Below are 25683 nucleotides of genomic sequence, written 5' to 3' on the forward strand. Positions count from 1 at the left end.
ATAGCTGCTTTGCACAAACGTAAATTGTTCTGCACAGAATAAGGCAAAAAGCTTCCGTTCTTTGAAAAGATTGCTGATGGTGGCTCTTCACATAGAGGAGAGTAAAAATACTGTTCATGACAGGACATGAAATTTTCTATCCAGAAGACTGTTCCTCTTGCCAGCCCCCCACGGCAAACTCTGAAAATGTCACTCACAAGCAACTGATTTTCACCTCGGAATATTCTGATTCTGTTGTGCAGCAGTCATATTTGTGGCTCTTACTTTCATTTCAGATTTATCTTCCTCTAGTTTTATTAAGGTTTTTATGTCTTCTTTGAGACCTTCTTCACTCTATTTTTTTCCCCYGTGATGTTTTCATTACTGTGTAAGTCACTTTTAAAACACAGTATGAAAAAATACTTTCCTTGCCTTATGAGCTCTTGCCCTAAAGGATTTTACTATGACAGGTATCTCAGATGCTTTGCTGCAGGTTTCAGTCATTGCAAGTCAGGGAGCAATACTCAGATTTTGATTCTTTCAATATAAATCCACTTTTTCTGTCTCTCCTCTGAGACTTTTTAAAAAGAAAAAAGTCTGTAATAACAGCAGCTCTTGAACTGAAGAGAGAGTCTTTTCCCTTATCTAGATGACATACTGCTTCATATTAAATCTGTCACTAGCACATCCTTGCTGCCCACTCTCTGAAGTGCCTTCAGGATGATGGGCTTTGTAATTAATTGGAAAAAAGAGCAGTCTCTCCTCACCTCAGAATATGGGAATCAAAACAAGCTCAGTGGGGAAGATGCTTCTGAAAGGTCACCAAACCTACTAGAGCTGTTTTGCAGGAAAGTAGGAGGCTGATGGTTTATTGCGTGCAATTATGGATTATTTGTATTATTTTCATTTCAAGGTGACTTATACATAAACCAGACCATAATGACGTAACAGACTGATGTCTAATCTGGTTTCCTGCGGAAATGAGGTCTGTACCATAAACATGTGAGTCCCTGTCTGCCTTCCTCCAGTAACTTTGAATCTACTTTCCAAGTTCAAGCAACTTTGAACTTAAGTTCCTAAAAGCTCAATGAAAATAGGCAGCTGGGTAAAGAGGATAAGTGTGTTTTCCCAGAGAGGAAACCAGTCTGCATCGTGTACCAGAGAATGCACATAGGCAACAGCTTTTATCAGGGCTTCAGAAGCAGGAAAAGCTTTGATCAGTGCTTGTCTCCAACAAAGAAGCCGACTGCAAGATGCACCACCGTGAGAAGCCAGCATTTGTTACTGCGCCGTAAATACATCTGTGGAAATGGCTTCGTTCCAGTCTGCAGTTGGAGTCTGATGGGGATGACTGGGTCGTTCACGGGCCTTTGYAGGGCACCACAGTGGCTGCTGCTGACTGCCGCTTCCTGCAGGAGGTGCTGACAGCTCCTGGGAGCACTGACAGGTCCCTGGGCAGACTTTGCTCATGGGGAGAGCCTGGTGGTCAGGCAACAGCTGATGTTTCATTTTACAATTAGACTATGTGGGGATCTGTAAAAATTGCACTTAAAAGGTTATGAGTGCCACAGGCTTCCTCCTTACAAGGAAGCACGTGCACAGAAGGGCAGTCTCTTAGTTCATAGACAGGAAGGCAACGGGCTGCAAGCGTTCCTCTTCAAAGGTGGGTTGTTCTCAGGGATGCAAGCCTGGCAGGTTCTGGTGTGCTGTCAGGACACTGTTTTATCTTTACTTTTAATGGAAGGGATAGAGTGGAATAGTAATAAAGGACTGATAAATGAAAGGAAAACTGTAACCACGTAATTATGACAGAATCTACTAACAGCCATGAAAAGCTGATTAAACCACATTATGCAGATGCATGTTGCAGAATACCATTAGTAAGTCCGTTGCAATGRCATGCCTGACAATTAAGAGAGCAGCATTGGCAGCACACAGTGAAAACAGAGATAATGTTTAGTTTAAAATTTTGGGAGATAAACAAGTGCATAAAGGATAGGGATAGCCTAAAAGTGAATACAGAACAGTCCTCAAAGATATCAGCACCCGGGGGGAGGGGGGGAGGGGAGGAAGTTATTCTAAACAAAATGTTTGACTGAGTTGTTATGCACTGCTTGGAATAAGTTACATTTATTATAGAAACATATTTATTGGCTTATCCATAAAATGAAAGGCTGCAGTGCAGTAAGCAATATTTTCCAACTATCCACAAATTACAGATTGTGCAGACTAATGGAAGAATTCCATCTTTTTTCTGAATTAATTTAAACAAGCTTGCAGAAATGTTCCGATATAGGCATTAAGATTATTAAGTGACAYTCCTGTGCTTGAAACAGTTTAGTGAATTATTTTGGGAATTAAATTGTTCATGGTTGTGTATTCTGATGTATGTTGGATTTCCAGCTCAAGGACTTGAGGAAACTGTCACTTATCAAGTTTCTTTCCCACTGGAGTGTTGGGATTTGTTGTCTCCTCTCACCTACCATAAAATGAGAATGAAGATTCAATTCTATCCAGCACTTACCTTCCTCTCCCCATTCTTCCATTCTCGCACAGTTTCTTATCTGCAGTCAGAGAAGAATTGTGCAGGAACAAGCTCTTAAGATAACAGAGTTCCCTGGGGTTTTTAAAAAAGATATGTTCCTTACAAAAACAACCCCACATGACTGTGGAGAGACCATCTAAGGGGATTTTAAGGAGTCACTGAAAGGATGGACATCCTGGAGAGTTCATATGGTTCTGATTTTCTCCATTGTGCTAGGTCCTCTGAGACAATAGCGACCAACAGAGCTTGCTTACAGAAAAACAGCATGGATCCTTTAAATATTTATCCTGCATATTGTTTTCCAACAGATACACACAGATTTTCTTCTCACTTTATTTTTGGAGGTGGCTGAACTAGTGTGAAATGCAGATAATGAGTGGTCAATCTGTGCCCACAGTGGTGCTTTCCTGAGCCTTTAGAAAATAAAGGAAGGGAGAGAGAGTTGTGAGTGCTGATACACTTTGATTAAAGAATCCAGACGATATATTTTTAAATGAAAATATACCTACAGCATAAGCACCGAGACGTGTGATATGGGAAATCTCTGCCAAACTAGGATTTAAGATAGTCAGGAGACATGTTTTTAGTTAAATGTAGTGGAAAGACTATGTGGCCATAAAAGGTTAAAGCATTCACTGTACTGTAATATCTACATTCACTTGGGCTATTTCTCCTCATTCTTTATATGCGAGAACAGGAATGCTTACAAAGTGCTTTTAAAAGAAGAGTATCATTATTCCCATTTTTACATGTGAGGAAACTGAAGCCTAGAAATTTGAGGTACCCTAGTTGAGGTACCATACTACAGCAATAGTAGAGTTAAGAATAGAATGTTTTTGTCTCCTGCCTGGGTGCACTATATACTGGACCATGCTGTTTTTAATACTACAATAGATTTATCTACTGACAGTAAGAAATGTCCAGTTTTTCCATCTTTTTCTCTGAAGCTGGAGCATCATATTCCCTCTCCAGCAGATAGAGACTGTAATTTCCTAGAAGAGAATCCATTTATTTCAACTTTTCCGAAACTTACTGAACACAATTTGCCTCTGAAGTAGGACGCAGTCACCGATTGCACTGTGTGCACTCATGCCACCAAGCCAAGTGGATGCTCTTATTGTAAACACGATTTTAAAACCTCATCCTAGCCAAGAGTAGTAAATCTCAGGCAACACACACAAAAAAATGGTACCTCTGACAAACAGTTATCATCACATCTATGATGTGGTGTCTGTAAGGGTGTGTTGTCTTCTATCAGGACATGGCGTTCTGAGGAGATACGCTGAACATATACACTCTGTTACAGGTTTGCCTGCTTTGCAGATTTAGCTCCTGTGCTTGCCTTTAAAGTAGTGTTGTTAAGAATGTACTTGTAGTTGATAGTAATAGCTCTGAGCACACAGTAAACTTTCGAAAGTTACCCTTCAGGCATGGCTTATGTGCTGACTGTATGCACAACAAAATACCGCAAACGATGCAAACCTTGTTTTTGCAGATGAAGGAACTTGGCATCATCGTGTACAACTGCAGTTGCCTGGTCCTGGAYTTACAAAGGATATTTGCCCTGTATAGTTCATTAAAATACAAGAATAAAATACCTCCGAGTTGGTCTAAGAGACTGTATGGAGTGTATGATACCCAAAACAAACTGACACTGCAGCTGAATGAGACAAAATCAGAAGCCTTTGTGTCGGTAAGTCTTGAAAAAGTGTGTCTTGCCTTGTTTGCAGGGAGGCGGGGAAGGGAGGAATCTTATTTAACACAGCAGGTTTTTTGGAGGACCTGGAAATGTAATACATCTGCTTACTCTCCTAATATTGTCTGTTTTGAATAACAGAACAGTAGGTTGGGTAGATGTCAGTAGCATATATGAAAGAAACTCAGATGTCTCTTCACTCATATAGAGATGCTCATAGTTCACTGCATAAACTCTATTCACAATGCTGTGTTCTCCTTGACAGATACTGGCTGGTGAAAAGGAAGTTTATTATTACATTGAATACCTTTGCTTTTATTTCCTGTATTCTCTTTTTTTTAATATTCCTCATTTTTAAGCTGCTGAGAGAATCTGTGTTCAGGAAGACACATAAGCCCATTAGAAATCAACAGGACTACTGACAGAAAGTACTATTAATACAAACATGCACAGGGTWAATAAAGCATGTACTTAAGCATTTCTCTAAATTAGCCCTAACTGAAGAAGATTCACATCACTACTAGGTACTTAGCCCAAAGAAGCTATTATGAATCATGCAAGGGACTGGAAACTCAGGTACAGAGATAAGACTGCTACAGTTGTCACTTACACAAGACAGAACTTGATGGGAAGTGACACACTGCTGAAAAACCAAATTGTGGGGAAACAGTCATTTCAATAGATATACTTTTGTGGGAAGTCTGTAATTGAAAGTTTCATTTAAAAAAATGTGTTGTCTTTTCCTATTGTGCGGAAGATCACAGTGCATTTTTTCATTCTCAGTTCTGTGACATTGTACCTGCATGTAGTTTGCCAGGACTGAGGCTGCTATGGAATTTCATTTGTGTATCATTCTTTTCCTTTCTCTGTAATTATCACCACTTTTCTCTCACATTCAGGAAACAACAGAGCAGCCCTTCCAGGTAGCTCATTTATTTACACTGGTAGACATAGGGCGAACTGACGAGTAAATGAATTGTTTATCAGACATCTAAAATGATAAGCTTGCTATCAGAACCTGTGTTTTTATTGATGTGATTTATAAGAATTAGTCCCTTTCCATACTGTTCCCTTTACAGTAGTCAAGGGAAGTAGCTTTTATAGTATAGTAGCTTTTAGCTTTTAAATAGTACTTTAAAACTTCTGAACTTTAAACCACTAGCCATCCCAAAACATTTAGACATCTACATGTAGACGAAAAAAAGAATGAGTAAAAAGAAAAATGAAAGAATGTGGTATATCCCTATGGAAACCCTGTCTCTCTATATTTTTTATGGGAAGAAAGGGAGCAGTTCTCTGTCTCAGCAGTAATGCAGCAGAACTGGAAAAAGGTACATAGGGGACAGAGATGATGAAAGATGCAGTATTACCCATTCTGGAGGTAATCATAAAAGTAAAAAACGATTTTAAATCAGGGCTATCATGAAGGAGATGATAAAGCTTTATTTATCATTTTGCATAATACACTGGGCAACAGACCATTGCTTTATAGCTAGTTAAGTCTAAAATAACACAAGACATGTAGCATGCTATTAAGTTACAGGAACCTCGAGCACAGGATGTTGGTGCAGATGAGTGGTTATATGGGGCAGGGTTTACCTTGATGTGTCATGTGCCACACAAAGTCCAGATGTGCAGGTTGTTCAGCTCCTACAATCAGTGGAGAGGGATGGCTATTTTGAAATGAAATGAATGAAAATCTGGAAGTGCCTAAGACATCCAGGTTTAAAAGCCTTCTGAAGAGACATATATTTCCATTGAGTCTGTAGAGAGCCATAGGGACTAGCTTAAATTAGAAAAACGACTTTTGGACAGTTAGCTTAAGAGCTGTAAAATGAATTCTATCCAATGTAGCTGCCCTTCTTAAAAGCAATATGGAAACTCCTGCCCTCTCCCAAACTTGTAAGAAATGGAGGAATCCTGCTGAAAGCCCATCCTGCAGGGCACACAGCAATGAAGGCTTGGCAAGGCCAACTTAAGGCATATGGGATCCTAGACAAAGACAAGTGGAGAGGGTCTCTAAAAAACTGCTCTTCTGCAGTGTTTTCAGAGTGTTCACTTCCTCTCCATGATTTGTTTTCTTTTCTGGGCTGGGACAAAGGTCCTTTGTCTTGAAATTCCGCTTTGGAAAACAAAAGAAAGGAGTTGCTGGTACTCACAACCTCAGATTAACTAAGTCTAACTCCAGGAGGTCCCTGAACTTGTAGTCGCAGTTTAGTTACTAGGTTATCATCAGGAAAAAAAGAATGCAGTTTGTATAGATGAACTATATGAATGTCAGAGATGAACTATATGAATGTAAAGCTTGAGAAATGGACTTGAATGAAATTGAACCATCTCTACTTGTTTTGATACTGTTCCAAAGCAACAGAAAACCTGCTGTCACTGAAGGCAAGTAACTGGTAACTGTTTCATTCTCTAGCTGTTCCATCTATAACTTTAAGCTTGTATCCAAGAAAATATTAAGAGTACACAAATCACAGTGCAGTATCCTCTTAAAACTGACTCAGATAATAGACACAAATTATGTTTAACAAAATCATTTTATGCTGTTTCTTGAGTCCAAGCTCATTGTTTGAAAATCTATTTCACTTTCAATCTTCTTGTTGTTTTAAACACACATAACAAAGTCTTTTAAATATATATAGTTGGGAATCATGGCTATAAGGTTGCTTAGCAACAAAACACCATCTTCCAGACTGGCTGATTAAAAACACAAGAGGGTTTGGGGGTCTTTTTCTAGTGTGCAGGAATGGATTTTGAATACTGATCCTGAAATCTTACCACTGTTAATTATTCTGATTACTTTCTGAACTTATTTACTTGCAGTAAGAGTAAATTCTTAAGAACACCAGTCAGTGCTTAAGGCACCATTGTGGTAGGCACTGTATTGGGAAAAAAAGAAAGAAAGAAAATCTGTTCCTAAACAAAATACACTAATCTAGGTGTCAGGATGCAATGCAAGCAGGTAGCAAAGGTGAGAAGATCAAACAGCAGCAGGGAAGCAGTAGGCTGGTAGAGCAAGTGGCACCTGTTCTGGCTCTATAAGCTGCCTTGAACAGCTGCTGCTCCCAGCACCTGTGTTGCTTTTGAGCAGCCTGGCAGGTGGCTCCTCCTCTTCCTTGTCCCAGTTGGAAAGGAAGAGCAGAAGGTCTTTGACCTCTCTGGTGCAGGAGTGAAGGTACTTCTCATGGCTTCCCATGGTTTCCCAGACTTTGCCTTGCTGGCTGATGCATTTGAAATTGGAGCAGAAATACTGAGCAGAAAAACTGAAATCTGAGCTTATCACTTAAAAATTCAATAGTTGGTATATTGGTATTTGTATATGGTGGTAAGTTTTCAAGAAAATTTTCTTGAAAATCTACAGCATCTCCTTGCAGCAGTGACTCTTAGCAGATGGTGACTTTGCACAAAACTTTAAACAGGRCTGACATAAAAAAAAACTTAATTCTTGATTGCAAGTGATCAGTCATTCTCCTCCATTTAATGACGCTTTGGAATAAAAATTCTCTGATACGTAGCAACTTTTCAGCTAGAGCTGCTTTGATGACAACAGATGTTTTCAAGTTTGTGCTCTCTGCATTTTACCCACAATAATATCTAAGTGAAGAAGCTTTCAAAGGAAAATTAAGTAAATAACTCTCCTTTGCTATGCTGTGTATTCTAGCAGGAACTAAAGGTATCAGTTAATAGTCTCTACTAAAGCATCTAAAATTGCTTGCCAGAATGAGAGGAGAGGGGGGAAAATCTCTCCATGTTTTTTAAATGCAGTATTTGAACTTTTGCCTTAACAGAATTCACCTAAACTTTTCTGCCCAAAAGACAGAGTCCTGGATATTGAAGCTATATACAATGTTATTGATGATGCAAAACAGTTTGTATACATAGCTGTCATGGACTACTTGCCTATCGTCATTGACACAAATGCTAAAAGGTGAGTGTCTATGTCTAGAACAAGTATGTTATCATATTGCTGGTAAGGTTTACTGGACAAAATGAACCCACAGGAGACTATTTGCTACTGTGGACCAAATTTCTTGGGGCCCAATTCTGCTCTTATTGAAATCAGTGAGAGTTCTGCCATTGACTTAAATGGGAGCAGAATTGGGACCTAAGAAGACATTTCCAGGTTTGGGTCCTAAGGTTTGGATCTGTCTGTCGAAGGAGATCAGAACTTGTCTAGTCTGACCATCTGCAAGTGGAGCCCAGGAATACAACAACCTGCCTAAATATGAATCCTGTTTCTTACATTGCTATATTCAGTGCCTTGATACCCAAGCTACTGGCATTGTATGAATACCACACAGATACTTAGTGTGAGAGAGAGTGTTGTATGTGTGTAAAAGATAAGTAACATGTTTTGAATTCTAATACACAGTGTGGAAGATGTCATAATTTTACTGAAATATACATATATGAAAATTCAAATTCTGCAGATTACACTTTATATCCCATTTTGGTTAACTGAGAATTGCTAAAAACAAACAAAACCATACTTTTTTATGCACGGTGTATGTACAGACCACATTTCTTTAAAAGCACTCATGACCTATAACTGGAGCCACAGTGTTATAAAGCCATTCAACTCAGGAGGTTAGGTAAGTATTCAGTGGTCCCTGCTACTCCTGGTAACACTTGCTATGAATTGAGCATCTAGTACAGCTGGCCATTCCATCTGTGTGCTCTAAATTAAAAACTCTTAAGCCAAACTAAAAATCTGGTCGTTAACATGCTTTCTTCCAGATTTTCTTAGGTAAAGGTGAAAAAATGGGTGTTGTTCAAGATTTTCAATAAAACCCTTATCATTAAACCTTTTAGTAACCTATCTGAATGTCATCAAATGTAAGATACTTTATTTCCACAGTAACACATTGACAGAATCATAGTTTTGTAGGAACCCCAGAGTTTCATCTTATCCATCCCTGTCATTTCTTGTTTAGGCTGTGAAGTATCTTAGTCTATGCCACTGTATAGAACAGCAATCTCCTGTATTTCTCCTTACTTTGTTCCCATCCTGAAAGAATTCAGAAATCAATATGGATTTGAGAGATCCAAGACAGCCCCTCTTATATTTTTCCTAGTAGCATGGCTTTGTGGTTGAGGAACTGCCACAGCTTCCCTACCTTGTCAGTTCCCAGTCCTTGCCTGTATGTTTTCTGGCATAGCAGAGCTCAAGCTTCTTTCAGCTGAACTCCTTGACATGTCCTGGAGAAAGGAAAGCATGCATTTTCTTTAATTCTTCCAGCAGAACTGCTCCCACCCAAAGGTCAGGAACTAAAAGCTCTTAACGAGCGACTCTGAGATTGGCACTATGGATGTTGCTATCCCATTCATGGCAGTTTCTCTTGTCCTCATCAGGAAAAGAGGCAGCATTCTCCTTGCACAACCCATCTCCTTTCCCCACTAAGCAGCGCAGGCACCCTGAGCTCTCCTACAGGCCCTCAACCTGTATGGTCCCATTACAGAGGGAAAGTGAGGGCAAGGAAGGATTCTTTATGCCTGTTCCCTCACTTGTGTAACTAACAGAAAATTCTTGTCCCTCTGTCTGGGCTGGGTGAGGAGCACCCTCTAGCTGTAGCGCCTTCTGCTTCTTTGACACCCAAGAGCTCAACTGCTCTACCTCAAGACACTGACGCAGGAAGAACTCCCCTGGCCATGGGGAGACAAGGAATACGTATGTATTCTGCGCAAGTGTTTAGGCAGCTCTCACTCCTACAGAAATAGCAGATGTGTGCAACTGTCTTCACTGCCCCCATGGTGACAGGTTTGGTGCAGGGCAGAATGACGTAATGGATTCCGGCAGATCACTTCAGCCAGAACCCGTTCAAGTGAGAACCACATTCCTTAAACTACCGGAAAATGTGATTCAAATTTGTAGTTTTCTCTGTGGTATCTAAGTTTGTGTGGATAAAAACCCATTTATTTTTTAAGACCTCTGAATATACTGTATTCTTTCTCCACAGATATTGGCCATATTTAGATGGGAAGATAAGAGAAGCTTTAGTTTTACGAAGTATTAAAGTACGACTTCTCATAAGTTTCTCAAGAGACACAGATCCCCTTACATTTAATTTTGTTTCGTCTCTCAAAGCTATTTGCACTGAAGTTCCCAGCTGTAGTTTGAAAGTTGTAAGTACAATCCATATTATTTTGAAAGTTAAGATTGTTTTTCTCCAAATAAATCAAGAAAACTTAACACACACTGAAGAGCATTCTGTGTTAGTATGGTAACATTTAAATTTCATTAAATAACATAGGTAACATAGTGGACTAAATTTAATCCTAGTAGTGGCAGATAAAAGACAGGAAAATAAAATGATGCCAGAAGGCAGTTTGTGCTGGGGACAGCTTGTGGTCCTTCATGGCAAACCTAGYAGAGTGAACCATAGTTATGTCTTCTTTAAGCTGTCTGCTAACAGTAAATGTGACAATATAAAAATGTTTTCTAGTTTGGACTTGTGTAACTGTTCAGCTCCATAAGCATCTACTTTCTCCTTAATGAAGTACAAAGTACAAGAAAAAACACTGGAAGATTTAATGTTACATTCAGAATTATGAATATACATGCAATACAGTAAAGTGAGAAATACCATAYATTGCATACTTGCATTAGAGTACAGCACATATGGAAAGTCCCATTTTAAACTGGATATACTCTTAGAAAATTGAGGGATGCTGGAACTCACAATCAGCTTGCACCAATTTCTTTAGAGGGGGAGGGGAGAGAAAATTGTCTTAAGTTGCTAAATCTGCTAAATTATTTTGACTTTTTAAAACTGCTAATTAAAAAAACCAAATACTAATACTGCTTGTGTCATAAGTCATATTTATGCATATCAAGAAATAGGGATTTTTGTTTTAAGAAATGCACTGTTACAAGTTTCTTAGGTGAGAATCAGCAGAAAGGTTTTGTGGGGATTTTTTAGGTCAAAAAGAAGTCTGGTAATTCATGTTGCTCATACTGCTCAAGCCACTTTGAAGAATTTCAACTTTGAAGAATTTCAAGTAACCTTGAGCTACAGCTTGTTCTGTATTTACCATCAAAATTCTATCTATGTTTTCAAAATTATTGCTTAATAAATGGCATATAACGCTCTACATACTTGTAGCCATTTTCCTCTATTTACAACAGGTAGAATCTTTAGAACAGAATTTTTCTGGCAAAGAACGAAATGCTATGAGGAAAATTTTTGATTTCTATACATTTATTCTATATAAACATTGTAGCTAGAGTATCTTTAGTTAAAATACAAATATAATGATTTCTAGTAATAAAACATAGCAGACCACAGATTTTAATACAGTTTTAATTTACAGTGCAACTCTGTTACCTCTGTGCTGTGCATCAGCAGGTCGTTTTGCACACTGGGTATATTACCACATTAAATAGTAACAGACTTAATATTGTTCTGTTATGAGTAACATCTTAAGGCTCAGAGTTTGCTGGTTACTATTTGTGAAACTGTGGCACCGGCTTCATCATGACACTCATTTACTTCACAAAACATGTCAGATATGCAAGTTAGAAAAAACAGTACTTATCCTTTATGCTTATCTGGTTATAGCCAGGATCAAAAGAGTAAAAACACGCTGGATGGGGAGGACAGCTAACAAGGTAGAAAAATTAAATATTCTGAGTTAATGGAAAAATCTGCTTTTCCCTTTGGTTCTGCTTTTGGTATGAGAAACATGAAGTCAAACTAAGCACTGTACAGAAAATACAGTCAAATACAGGTACGTGTTGTATGTTTTTATACACAAGAATATTGAAATTTTAAGAAAAACTTACTTAAACTAGAAATCCTCATCAAGACTTTACTTAAACTGAATTACCACCGGTCAATTTCTTAGTTTAAGTTGTCGTAGTACCTTAATACTGTTCTGACAGAAATGACACTTCCCCATCTTCCATTTTCTTGGGGATAACATAACTCAACCCTACAAAAAATATTTACGTTTTTCATTATATTCATTTATGTTTTGTTCCATGTGAAATGCTTTTTCATGATTGTTTCTTTCTTTGGAAGAATCACTCTGGCTGAGTGGCTTCCAGGAGGTGCCAATGGCTTGCTGCAGGTTCACTGCAGCTATTTTAACAAAGGCAGGAGCCTGAGGCGCACTGTCAATTTTGGAGATTTTTCAAGTGCTTTGGTTGGATGCGAACCTCCTCTGGGTTTCCCCAACTTTGACCAGGCCAATGGAAGTTTTGGTACAACCTAACTAGAAACCAGGGCCCTGCAAACTACTTACCCCTAGCAGTGTCATGATCAAAACTTACAGCCAACCTCCATTTCTCTCATTTTTCACTCTGCTGTAAAGATCAGAAAGGCAGGAGACTGCAAGGTATGATTTCCTAGTTGAGAGAGTCTAATTTTAATGCATTTCTTCTACCTAGAAGCAGGTTTTTCTCTTTTGCCCAAAAATTTCTGGCAACACTGAGCAATTAACAGCACTGAAGCCAGGTAGAAAAAGATTAATCCTTAATTATGCATTCCTGAGCATCTCGCTATGAATTGTGGAGTCTGCTGTAAATAAGCTTTGAAAATTCATAATTATTGGATTCAACTGTTAAATTATGAATTTGAGAACACAAATTCAATTTAAGTTCTCTGAAAAAACACCACTGAGAAGACCTTAAGAGYAAAAAAATTGCCTTTGCTTGAAAACTAAATAAATGTTCTAAGTACATGGCCAAACAGCTGCTGCGTATCAGCCCTCTGGCTCATCCAGTGAGCTCTGTCCTATGTGCTGAACTACAAGTGAGCAGAAAATGAAGGCTTGAATTGTAAGGGGTAAACTCAAGAAGAGTTTATCAGCATGCATTTGGGGACCTTAAATCTAGTATTCCACAAGTTGTGCATGCTTCTCTCTGTAAATGCATATTAATTGTGTGCAAGAATGTACAGTCTGGCTCTGAAAGCTGAATTAAAAAGGGGTCTGCTCTGTTGCTTAGTGCTGAAGAGAGAAAGTGGCATGTTTTTTAAAGGGCCCACAGAAAGAATGAAATAGACTCAAGTAACTTTAGAGAACTGGAAACTAGGAAGGAGTGGCACTGACCCTAAAGTGTTACAAATCGACTATGAAACCTTTCATCCTAAGCCGTAATTTAATTTTAACGCTCTAAAGTCTTTAAGGAAAAAAAAAAGGAGTTAGAAACAATGAATGAAATCTGAAGGTGTGTGTTGGAAAACATTAGTATATGCCATTCAGCACCTATGATAGTTTACTTCCTCACCAAGTTGCATTTGTGTGTTTTGTTTGTGAGGGCAAATGAGTTTCCCTCCTACCTGTAAGGGAGTTAACGGCTTGTCTGCTACCGCTGGAGAATGCTACATTTTCAAGCCACCTGTCTTTATCTGCCTGATTTCAAAATTTTCTCTCCTACAAAATTATACAAATAGAAGGCTAATTTATCTTTTTCAATTCAGCAGATCTGCTATCTCAATCTGACAACTTTAAGTTATTATTCTATTTGACCATTTTTTCAGCAAGATATGTAACCTTTTGCTAAATCACAACCTTCAGAAGATAGTTTGTTATATTTTGTTTCCTGGTACTAAATACTTTTCCCATTCAACATCTTCAGAGTACTTCCTACAACGTTAGTATTACTTGCACAGTGGATTATTTCAGCTTCCAAGTCACCACAAAGAGCTGATGCATTACACTTGAAGGATGCCCTACAGTTGCTGACTATCTTTGTTTGTTGTGCAGAGAAAGCCATGAGCATTTTTAGTTTTTTATCAAACATGCAGGATTCTTTCAGAAAGATTCAGATCCACCTCTAGGTTGCTAATTACGTACCTTCTGTGTGAGTACATGTTTGCACAATAGTTCCTCRGGCATGAAGTTGCAGCTTTGATGTATTTACTGAAAATTAGGCTCTACTAGCTAGTAAGCTTTCCTTTATAGCTATAAGATGGTTTGTTCTAATTAAAAATGTATATATATATATACTGTAATTGCATGTTAGTAACATTTAAAATGTTTAACTACAGATGCAGTTTTTCCATGCAGTTTAGTTAGGTATGAATATACAATATAGAGCTCAATATAGAAGAGGAAAATCTTTACTAAATGAAGCAATCATTCTATTAAAAAGTTTAGGCTGGTCTGCTTGCTTTTAAAGCAAAAAAACTGTCCTTGGAATTTTTCTAGTGTGTAAACTTATTACAAAAATTAAACCGTGGAAGTTAAAAATGCCACGTGCACAGGTGAGTAGGCATGCAGTGACATATGAAAGCCAGAGACTGCTGGATGAGAAAATGATGGATCTTACACCTGTACTACATGACCACACAGTATTTGGGCACTGAATTGTCCACTGARCTGTTATTAAGATGCATGCAGCTGTGATCATAAAGAGGGTAGTCAATTTTACAGATACTTAACCTGGCACGATACTATATGCTTTAGGATTTTTTTTTTCCTCCACTCACTGATCTAAACTTCTATCCATTCTCAACAATAATAGAAACAGATTATTTCCACACTACACACTTATTTTAATTGTTTGTTCCTAATGCATTAATAACCTCCTTCACCCATAAAAAGCTGTTTCATCACCTTGGGGGGGGGGGGAAGGAAATCAACCCTAAAATAGAAATCAGTCTGTTCAACACTCTAATCACTGTAAGCAGAGAACTACAGGCCAGAGTGGGCATTTAGCCTGAACCAGTCTTGGCATTTTATGCAGAGGTCTTCAAGCAGTTTTGGTACTGCCTCTGGCAACAGAAAATTCACCATATGTATTTTCCAAGGGGAAAAAGAGCAATTCTAACTGACAGTCCAAAGCGTAAAGCATTAGGTTAAACAACAACCCCCCCCCGGCCTGTTGTACCTTTTATCTGCAAATAAACCATATTAACTAGGTTTGATAATGCTGATCAGAGGTAAGACTGTACAGTATTCACAGAGTTCTTTCTTAAGGAAAAACCAAAGAACGATCTGTAATGACTGAGATGAATGATTAAGATGAACAAGTAGTACTATCACCCCCTCTACTCGCCACTGTTTATATACAGTTCTGAAGTGACCACTAAACACCAGTGTGATAAAACCTGAAGCTGGAGTTCCTGGTACTTATTAACAACCTAGAATTGGATTTTGAAAATACTGAGACTATTCTGAAAGGCATCTCTATACCCAAAAGGATTATGTCAAGGTTGTATGGAAGGTATCAGTGGTTCAAGGTGTGAACAGTACATTAAAAGGCTTTTGGGGGGAGGAGTTTTTGGTGGCTTTTGTTGTTAATATCTTTCAACTTTTSACTAGCTGTACTGTACAGACAATTGCCTTAGTTCATAATACGTTCTGAATTTTGATGCTGGGAAGCTACACCATCACCTAGATTATAAACCTTCCAAGTCCTACACTAAATATTTAATTTCTTCATTCTCCTGTTATTCTCCACCTCTTTTTGGACTCTGGGTGTTCAGCTATCAATTTCCCTAATGAAACAAATAATACTTAAGCTTGTACTAGAAACCACATTTTCTATCTGGGCACTAAGCCAGATTAGAAATGAATATAGTTCTTCAATAAAATCTATCAGCTTTTGCCTTTTTGGGTAATTTTTCTCTTGTCAAGGAAGTTTGATCTCTGCAAATCAGATTTAATCTTGAAAAGTCAGAGAGATGGGCAAGTTTCCCATTGTAAAGTATGCAATGTGTAAGATAAAGGTATTAATTCAGCTTGCTGGCAAACCACGTGAGCTGGATCCTGAAGCAGACTTCAAACCCCAGTGTCTCTTGATGAATTAGGAAATGAGCTAAATACACTTCTGGCTCTCACCCTGCAGAACACAATGGATTCTTTGGTTCATTTCACAGCCTTTATTATATAGCACTGTATTTCTTATAACATGCTGTAGCTGCATATTTTTTGTATATCAAAATGCAAAGGTATACTGAAAATCACAGACTTTCTGAGAATTTATGCACTGTTTTATTCAAAYGAATGCTCCCCTACAAACTCAACTTTCAGTACTACTAACTTCTTGTCAGTCAGGAACAGCAAGACAGAAAAATTATAGTCTGTTCATTACATTGACTCCTTTCTATTTTATGGCAGAAATTCTTTGACCTTGAAGAAGAGAGTGCATGCTTTCTTAAAGAACAGAAGAACACTTCCCTCCCCAAATTAAATCGTAACAAATATATGGTGACTGATGGAGCTGCATACATTGGTAAGTAACTGCATCTCAAGAAGTTCTAGTTTATCTGTAGCCAGAAGCCCGAAATAACACTGATTTTTAAGTGAGGAATATATGCTTCTTAAGTTAAAAAATACTGTACTCCATCTTTAGGAACCTAGATGAAGACTGAGCTTTGAAGAGCAGATGAAATTTCTCATTAAAAAGCTAAATAAGTTTCCTTCCCACTTCCTCCTATTAATCAGTTTCTCCAAAAGCAGCATGATGTTTTCAGTATTTAGAAAGACTGAAAACACAAACACAGCATACTTTAGGGAGAAGGAATAAACTGGATGATCAACATATTCTCTGTCATCTGAAAGAAGATGGACTAGTCTCCATTTTCCATGTCATTATGAAAGCTGTTGGTCGTCAAGGTAAATACTGGACAAATGACTGTCCTCTGGCCTCCTCCTCTCCGGAGATCATCTTACTCACTGTATTCTGTAATGGCACATTTCAGACACCTTTTTCTAACATAAAGTACATTTCTAATAGATACGAGAAACTCACTGTGGGTTAAAGATGTATTTAGCTAGTATTTGTGTACAGCAGCTAACAAAGGTTCTTAATCAATCAATGCTTGTTAAAGGGATAACTGCTCTTAAAAAAAAAARAGAGAGAGAGGGAGGGAGAGGGAGACTGCTTGAGCTGGGTGCCAGAACCACAAAACTGCAACTGAACTAAAATGTAACTCAGAAAATTATATAAAATCTAAAGAAAACATGCACTCCAATAGGCTTCAGCTCATGCTTTAGTTGCCTACCTGCTCACACTCACTTCTGCAAAGAGTTTACAGCCAGTGATCATAAAGGGAACTGGGGAGGACATGGGCTGCAAGCCAGAAGCATTTCTGTTCACATGGATGAATAATGAAGGATCACAAAGAACCTAGAGAGATGTCCGAGAGCACCTCTTAAAAGCTCGCCTTGATGGGCTCTTGAATGTACCATTTCTTAGACCATGCCTTGAATTAAGTATATGGACCAGAATGTAGTGTCCTCCCTTTAAAATAGTCATCGCAAGATCATAGCTATGACTTGCAGAAATTGTAGACATCTCATTAAAAAGTTTTTTGCAACCTCTGATACTCTGCGGACTACTACTGAATCCTAAAAATTCTCTTTCATTACTTTCAGTCGCTGAATCCTTGTTTCATGAAAGTCACTTCTCTGTTCTCTTTAGTATTTTGGTACCCTAGTCTCTTTACCTATCCAAACTTTTTTTCTCACTTTAGTTAGTACAGCTTAATCCTCTAAGGTCTCCCAAACGTGTTACGAGTCCACAAATCCTCTTTTTACTTCATTTTAAAAAAACTTACCAATACCCAGATCCAGTTTCAGTACCTTAAGAGTGTCTGTGTAGCATGTATTCTTAGCTAAGTTGCTTTTATTCCTTCCCATTGTCCTCTCCTCCTTTACTCAAGTCATACAGATAAGTGCATCTTGGCATATATCCCACAGCGATACAAGGTAGGATTTTTTTTTAAGAAATAAAATTAAAGCTGTGTGAAAGGAATACAAATGCATATGATGAAGGACCTGATGCATCTTTTCCTTGAAAACGTATGAAGAAATTTTCCGTATGATCAGACCTTGATTTACCGTCCTTGACAATTTCARATTTCTTACATTTGCAGTAACTGAAAATGGCTCTCAAAAGAAATGGTATGCAGTTCTCAGATACTGTCATGTATGTACATTCAGACATTCTGTTTTAAAGGATGACCTTTAGTATCCAGTATTTTGGAGAAAAAAAATACATTGTACAAGTAAAACTGAGATAGTTATTTCTTTTTATTACAGCTAGAGTGAAACTGAAATGCTTGTTTTATCTGTTTTCCATTAAACCAGTTATCCTTTGTCTTGCTATCACCAGGATATGAAACACTCATTCATTACCTTAAGACTTCATGCAACAAAGAGGGTAGTAACTGGAATAAAATAATAATAAAATCTTGTTTTTTTTTTTTTTCCTGAAATAGTGTCTGTCAGCTGGTAAACTGTAAAGGATCTCTTGGTATGGCTAAGCATTACAGAGCAACTACTATCCATCCCATCTACGTTAGATTGTTCATACAGCTTAAAGTATTCTTATCCTTGGCACTGAAAAGGCTGATGAGGAAAGTAAATGCAGTAATAATATATACAAAAGGAAGAACAAGTTAGTTTTAAATAAATGAAAGAACCTCTTTGGGCCTGTGATGGATTAGAGTTGTTAAATGTGCACAACCTTCTGCACTACACTTTGATACACCATGGACATTGGGTTTTTTTTTCCTGTAGTAGAAACTCATTTCTGTGTATGCTTAGTATATTTCTAGGTAGGTGTTGGGGAGAATGATACTTTATCATGCTGGATTGCCTTTTCCAGATAAGTTTGGGGGTTTTTCTTTTAAACAATATGACAAACTCATTGTATATTCCTGCATTTCTTTGTAGGTAATTTTGATTGGGTAGGAAATGCTTTTACACAGAATGCTGGAGCTGGCCTTGTTATCAACCAAGCAGACGCGGGGAACAGCACAAGCATCATTAAGCAACTCAAAGCTGTTTTTGAGAGGGACTGGTATTCACATTATGCCAAAAGTTTACAACCAACAAAAATCCCAAACTGCTTTAATCACAAACTTAATAAAGCAACATCAAATAAGACTGCCATGAGCAATGTGAATTAGAAAGACTATTCTACTGCTTAGTATGGCAATGAAGAATTACTGTGGGGTGTAGCCCTATTTCATACTTACAGAAAAAAAAGACTTAAACAGCAAAAAAGGGGGTTGGTTAGGGGATTTTTTTGTTTTAAGAAAAAGCACACTTATATAAAAAATGTCTAATTCTCTATATTGAATTATTTAAGACTTTCAAATTTGTCACTTCTGATTCTGAACAGTTTCTGCTTCCATGTTACTTTTAAGGTTGCACTTCTGAACGTAACAACATGCATCAAATTTTCAGTTTTACAGCTTTCCCATCTTCCCATCCTGGCTAGAACGAACCCAGAGGCAAAACCAAAATTCAAGCTACAAAATGACATTCTAAGATCAGTTATTACCAATATAAGTAAATGGGAGATTTCTCCCATTAAAGAAATAAGCGTTTGCCCATGTAAATCATTCCCTTTAAATAAATGACCAGTCACTCTGATTTTTACCAGTTCTGAGCACATAGTTCAAGTACCACTCTTTCTTTAGGTTTTCTAACTATCCTTAAAATATATTAGGGTTACGTGACTGGTAATRCCTTCATCTTCTAAGCGTATCACGAAGTTCTGAGGAATGGGGGTTGGTCTAATCAAATTCATCATAATCTCTAAAGCCTCTCAGATAAATGGATTCCTATCCAAGTAATTTGGATTTCTTTCAGTGTAACACTTACTTCCAATTATACTAGTGTCTCACTATGATAATCTCCATATTATGAGTAATGGTAAAGATCAAGGACTGACTTTCCCTGAAATCTGAAGGTTATTCTCCCAATTTAGGTACATATCAACTGAGAGTCAGCAGTTGTGTACACATGATTAAACTAATGCATAATATTAGTATTAAATAATGCTTTTTAGCAAGGTCAACAGCTTGTGCAAAACCATACAACAATAGTAGTTAAATGACTGTACTTTCATTTTTGTTGATTTTACACCTGTGAATTCTTTTTGCTAGCTGTCACTTCAAAAAAAAATTTGGGAAGTTGTATTTTTGCATTAAAGTATCACCATATAGGTTAAAATATCAGCACAAACAAGAATGTAATGTTTTAATTTGGGCCAGTTTCAGCTGGTATTAATTAGTGTGTCTCTATAAACATGGTTCAGTTGCGGCAAGAAGCAACTGTTCTGTAAAAATGAGAATTTGCTCTTTAAAAAAAGGCAAAAAAATTAATGCTTTACAATTCTTTTCTCAGTCTGAGCTGTATCAGCTTAGTTTCTTAACAGAAAGCTTTCCTTACTGTCCTTCAGCTTCTGCTGAAGAAACACAGCTATGAAAGCAAGCTGCATTCTGTGTTTTGTTAAAATAGTCACTTAACTTTTGCTGAAATACAAACCATTTTCACTTGGTTATATGATGCTGAAGGTACACTTTGAAAGCTGTAGGGTAACAAAGAAAGAAAATATCCCAAGGGACTATTTTAATCTTAAGAACGAGTTAAAAAGCCAGCTTGACTTTCCAAGACCTAGATTTAATTTGCAAGACGGGAGGGGAAGGGAAAGGTTTTATTTTGAACTAAGCACAGTTTAGGAAATCCTAAAAAGAGAATGCCGTTTTCTGACAACTGCCAGCTACAGATGCATTTCAAAATTAGTTATGACTGCAAAAGGCCCATTTTGGTAAATAACATTCATTTCTTCTAGCGCTTCCCRGATGTGGATCATTTCAACGAAAAACGAAGTAACAAAAAAAAATTCTCTAAAATCRTTTTCAACTTTCCAGAAAATATTCTGCAGTTTTAATGCTCAGTAACATTTTGCTAATATTAAGAAAAGCCCATGCCATATATTAGCACCCCCCACACACACACACACACCCTGTGAAGAACAGCATACATTCTGACATTAACAGAAGAAAAAACCAACCAAAAAAATCTGAAAACAGGCATTACCTGAGTCGCTGTAAAGGAGAGATCTTTCTTTTTTTTCCTTTCTTTCTTTCTTCTGTACATAATTTTATAAGTATAGCAGCTACAGAAGAATGCCTCAGATGTTTTTAATAGAAATAAATGTTGATGCAGACTACTTTCTGTTGAAACTTACTGATTTCAGCTGAGTTACATCACCAATGAATTTTGTTTTCATAGTCAAAGGGGGAAGAAAAAAGCATTTATAAAAGCTGGTTATTTGTGATGTTTCAGGGCAACTCTTATGGGTGGGTGATTTTAAAGCTTAAGATGAACTTACTTAATACCAAGTCCTTACCCAAGATACAAAAAAATAACAATAATAATCTGTCCAGAATTGTCAATTGTAATATCTGATGGTAATAATATACAAGAAGAATGAATCAATGTAATATTTTTCCCTCTTGTATTACAGATACTGTAAGTGTGTTAAGTTTTTGATATGACRTTTTGTACAAATAATGAAGAAACTTAGTGGAACAGAATTTGTCAAATGATAAAGCTAAGCTGCCTGTTTTCAAAGCAGGATTCAGTGAAACATGAGTTTATGGAGTTACCACTGGCATTCTATATCTTATATACCAAATGAGTGATCCAGATGCAGTAGTTTTTATTCACTAGATTCTGGGGCAATACAATCATGAAGATTAACTGGGCCCATTAGTTTTTAAGTGCATTCATACTGGCTTGATGAACAAATTCTGGTGCTTCAATGACTGAGAAAAAAGCTCATACCGAAAAGTACTTTTTAAAATAGTAGTAATACATTATGTTTTATGAATGGACACCTTCTACTGGGAAATAGTGGTCAGCCATTCTACAATGGGACTGGCAGGCACAAGTTTCATTTGGTATAAAGCATGGATTAATAATTTAATAATTATTTAGAATGGCAGCAGCTCCAAAGTAGTAAAGGCGGCTTTGGTTTGTTATATTAGCCAAAAGGAAGTGCATCCTTGGATTTAAGGAAGTAGAGACTTAAAGAAAAATCAGATTCTTTTAAGTGTGTTAAAGGAAATCAGAACCAATTATTTGTTCAGGGTTATCACAATTATTGTTTAAACTAGCTTTGATACAGCAGGCTCGATTCTGACCTCAGTTCTTTCTACCAATGTAAATCTGGAGCAATTCCATYATTGTTATTTCASATTGGTTTAGCAGTGATCAGAATCTAGATCAGAATCCAGTTTCTTCTTGCTTTAGCTCTCCTGAACACCCCCACTGCACAGCCTATTTACAATTTCAACAGGCGCTTTCATTCAGTAGTTTCTTACAGAAATAATCCAGAAGATGCACTTTCTCTAGCCCCCTTCTAAATGGCATTGGTAACTCTGTCATATTAAAGGTGATTTCCTAAAAAGAACGGCTTTATTCTTAAAGAATATAGACTGTAATTGTTTGCTGCAAACATTTACTAGTGCCTTATTCATATACAAAATTTTGTTTAACTGTTCCTCATGTGCAGTCCTGCTAAGATCTTGTGTCTAGTACCGAGGCATACAGCGAGCTTCCTAAGACTACACATTGTGACATTTACAGGCTAGTATGTAAAACAAGAGTCACAAAAAGACAAAAATGGAATGAGAGGTGGGTCCCAACCAAGAGTACACCTAAACCTGAGCATTTTTATCCAAGCCCAGTTCTAGATCAAAATTTCAAAAATTACTCCTGTCTTTATTACAAACCGATGCAAAACACAGTCAAAGCATTCTGTCCTGTTGAGGTCTAGATATAAAAAAAAATCTGAATTCCCCCAATATCTGGCTGAAATCCAAWATACCACCACCACAGAAGTTTCTTTAAGCACAAGATGAAGTCCAGAACTCACAGTGCCTACTTTACAAATGTTGYGTATCACATTAAGTAAGTCGTAAGTTACTTCGGGCAGGCCACCACTTCTGTCTGCCTACARCATATGCTCTTAAAACGCTGCAGATGAGGTGCAAATAGGTATTCAGGGGGTTGCTTTTTGGTGTTGTTTTTGTTGTTGTTGTTTGTAAATGAGAAAGAAAGAGGCAATAGAGCAGGCCTAAAACTTCATTAGTTGTTTCATGCTTCAGGTGACTACAGACAGCTACTCTCACTTTCTCTTTGAAAACCTCACAGAACATACACTGTGCTACTTCATAATGGTCACAGCAGTATCCCAACAGGAACAGGCTCAAGTTTTTGACTCATTTGTTTCTAAGAAATGCATCTTCTTTGAACCTGTATTGCAAATACAGGGTCTCATCTGCCTTCCAGTAAATCCAGGCTCTACAGGCAGCTCAGAGGACAGCTTGAGAAACATATACAAGGTTTTCAGAATTACCTATTATCTGTATTTCTACTATCTCCATGAATTATTCTACCACTGTGATGAGTTTCACATACATAAGAACTGCTCTCTGTGGATGTTCCCTGCCGTTTAATCCCAATCCAAGGAGAAATACAGGCACAATTTCTATAATTTATCTTTTCTTGTGGCTTTAGTGTGTACTTTCTGAAATAGTGCAGAGTTCCTCAGTAAGCTGGCAAAACATCAGCTGGCTATTCTAGTTCTCCAATCGAAGCCTTTTATAAATATCCTCCTCTTGAATAATATGCACTTGACTCCTGAAAATAGTCTGAGGGAGATCACCAAGTTATGTTAACCACTCTGGACTTCAAAATTCACTTTTCATTTTAGTACAAAATATTGACTACATGTATAGTATGCTTCCAGATGGCAACTGCTGGCATTGCATTTCACTTCCACTCCTATACTTTCTATATTTATATACACTTAARAAAAAAATTGTTAATCGAATTAAATTTATGTACAAAGCAAAATGAGTCCTTGTTATATTTGAAATTCACCACTTTATTTCTCCAAGTTGAATGCACCAGTAAACATATTCCATTTTAACACTGTGTATTACAGTAGCTCTACTGATACTGTAGAGTGGTTGGTTGCATTTCTTAGCTGTAACGTTCCACTTTTTAATTACTGTCGGATGTTATTTATGAATTTCTCAGTGTTAAAATCGGGTTGCTCCTGCATTATCACTTTGCACAAATGCCTTAGAAGCTTGTTAACCTAGCATGAAGAAAAAAGACCTTGTTCAAAATCGTTTAGACAAGAGAAGAAGAACTCATATGCTTTACCAATGTGGATGTTCAAGTTAGTAGATGAACCCTAGTCTTAAAACTCAGTGRAGCTTTCTAGCGCATCTGCTGTTTGAAGCCCATGCAGAGCTAATGCAAGTAAAGGCTTCTGAGAATCTCCTTTTCAGATCAGGACTTTAAAGACAATCTGAGTGGACAATCCCATTGTCTTGAGTGTTTTAACAGGGTAACTTACTTCATATTTTTATGAAAACTTACTCTATTTCATGTCCATATGCTATAGCTCCACTAACATACTACAGTCAGGTTTCCCTTAAAATTCAACATAAAAATAAGACAAAATAAGCCCATGTGGCCTATTTCTCTACATCTTGTTAAAATCAGAAGTGCAACTCAATTCTGGCTGTCTGTTATTCTACTACTACAGTCGATAGAGTCTGCTCTATTTTGTTCACAACAAATTCAACACTGCAGCTTTTGAGGTATAAACTCACTAATCTTTTTAATCCTGTAAAATGAACATGTTCATCTTCACTTTAAGAAGAGAAGTAAGGTTGACAGCTGATACAGCCTACTGAACAAAACAAAATGTAATAAAATGGCCCACAACTATAGCATTCCAGAAGATTATTTTGTGCTCCTATTGACAAAAGTTTTAGCTTCATGACTACATATGTAAGTAATAAAAGTTATCAGCATCATGACTGAGTTGCATGAACACATATCRGTCGCTGCATCTCACAGCAGTCCCTGCCTTTACAGCTTAAATGTAATTAAGAAAGAGAAAAGAGGGGAAAAAATAGCCACAGAGGTCAAATCAACTTCAATCACACTAGGTTAGCAAACTGAGTACTGACCTAAAGCCTCTGGGCAAGGTTCTCATTTTGTCCTTTCCACTGCAAAATCCTGCATTTCTTATCCAGCTACTGTTTCCAGAATGAGAGGAGGAAAACACTGAGTATTAAAAACTTAGGATGCTCAACATTGACTGAAGAAATCAGGATAAATATGATACCATAATTTCTATGCAACAGGTACTGTGATGTAAAGCAGTACTGGAAATGGAGCTCTTTGTACATCAAAAAATTTTAGCACTCTTCCCACACTAACATAAACAGAGGATTTGCATCACAGCACATGCCCACAAATGATTACAGTACATGCATTTATGTCTCTCAGTACACAAATATAGTCAAGTCAGACAGCTATTCATCATTCTGAACTCTTCATAAACTGGATAACTTAAAACCTAAGCAAAAGTATCAGGCCATCAAATTTGACAAATGGAATCACCAAGATGAAAAACAGTAACTTTCTGGCAAAAATGGTAACCATATAAAAGTATATAAATTACTTAGAAGCCCTTGTTAAATTTTCAAATGTAACTTTAAGGAACTTCATGGGGATAGTAATGAGGAAAGGATATTTATGTTAAAAGATTACAAGCATGCACCTTTATATGTAGTGCTGCCAAAGGCAGACAGCGTTTAACATACAAAATGAGAAGCTCCTCAAATGGAAGTATGTGGAACTAGATTTTAATGAATGCCTTGCTTGCAAATGTTTCGAG

General features: G+C 37.3%; 1 protein-coding gene across 2 annotated transcripts in view; it reads left to right on the plus strand.

The window, feature by feature from the left end:
- Nucleotides 1-20140, plus strand: part of PLD5 (phospholipase D family member 5) — a 139275-nt gene extending 119135 nt beyond the window's left edge. For both annotated transcript variants that reach the window (XM_085298250.1, XM_085298251.1), the window contains 5 exons: nt 4020-4217; nt 8015-8154; nt 10184-10349; nt 16293-16407; nt 18855-20140. In XM_085298250.1, coding sequence (XP_085154376.1) covers nt 4020-4217; nt 8015-8154; nt 10184-10349; nt 16293-16407; nt 18855-19090 — 855 coding nt within the window. In that variant the 3' untranslated portion in view covers nt 19091-20140. The remainder of the gene's footprint in view (nt 1-4019; nt 4218-8014; nt 8155-10183; nt 10350-16292; nt 16408-18854) is intronic.
- The last annotated feature ends 5543 nt before the right edge of the window (nt 20141-25683 follow it).

This window comes from Rhea americana, unplaced genomic scaffold (assembly GCF_003343005.1).
Source record: "Rhea americana isolate MKP2758 unplaced genomic scaffold, rheAme1 scaffold_137, whole genome shotgun sequence".
Lineage (NCBI taxonomy): Eukaryota > Metazoa > Chordata > Aves > Rheiformes > Rheidae > Rhea > Rhea americana.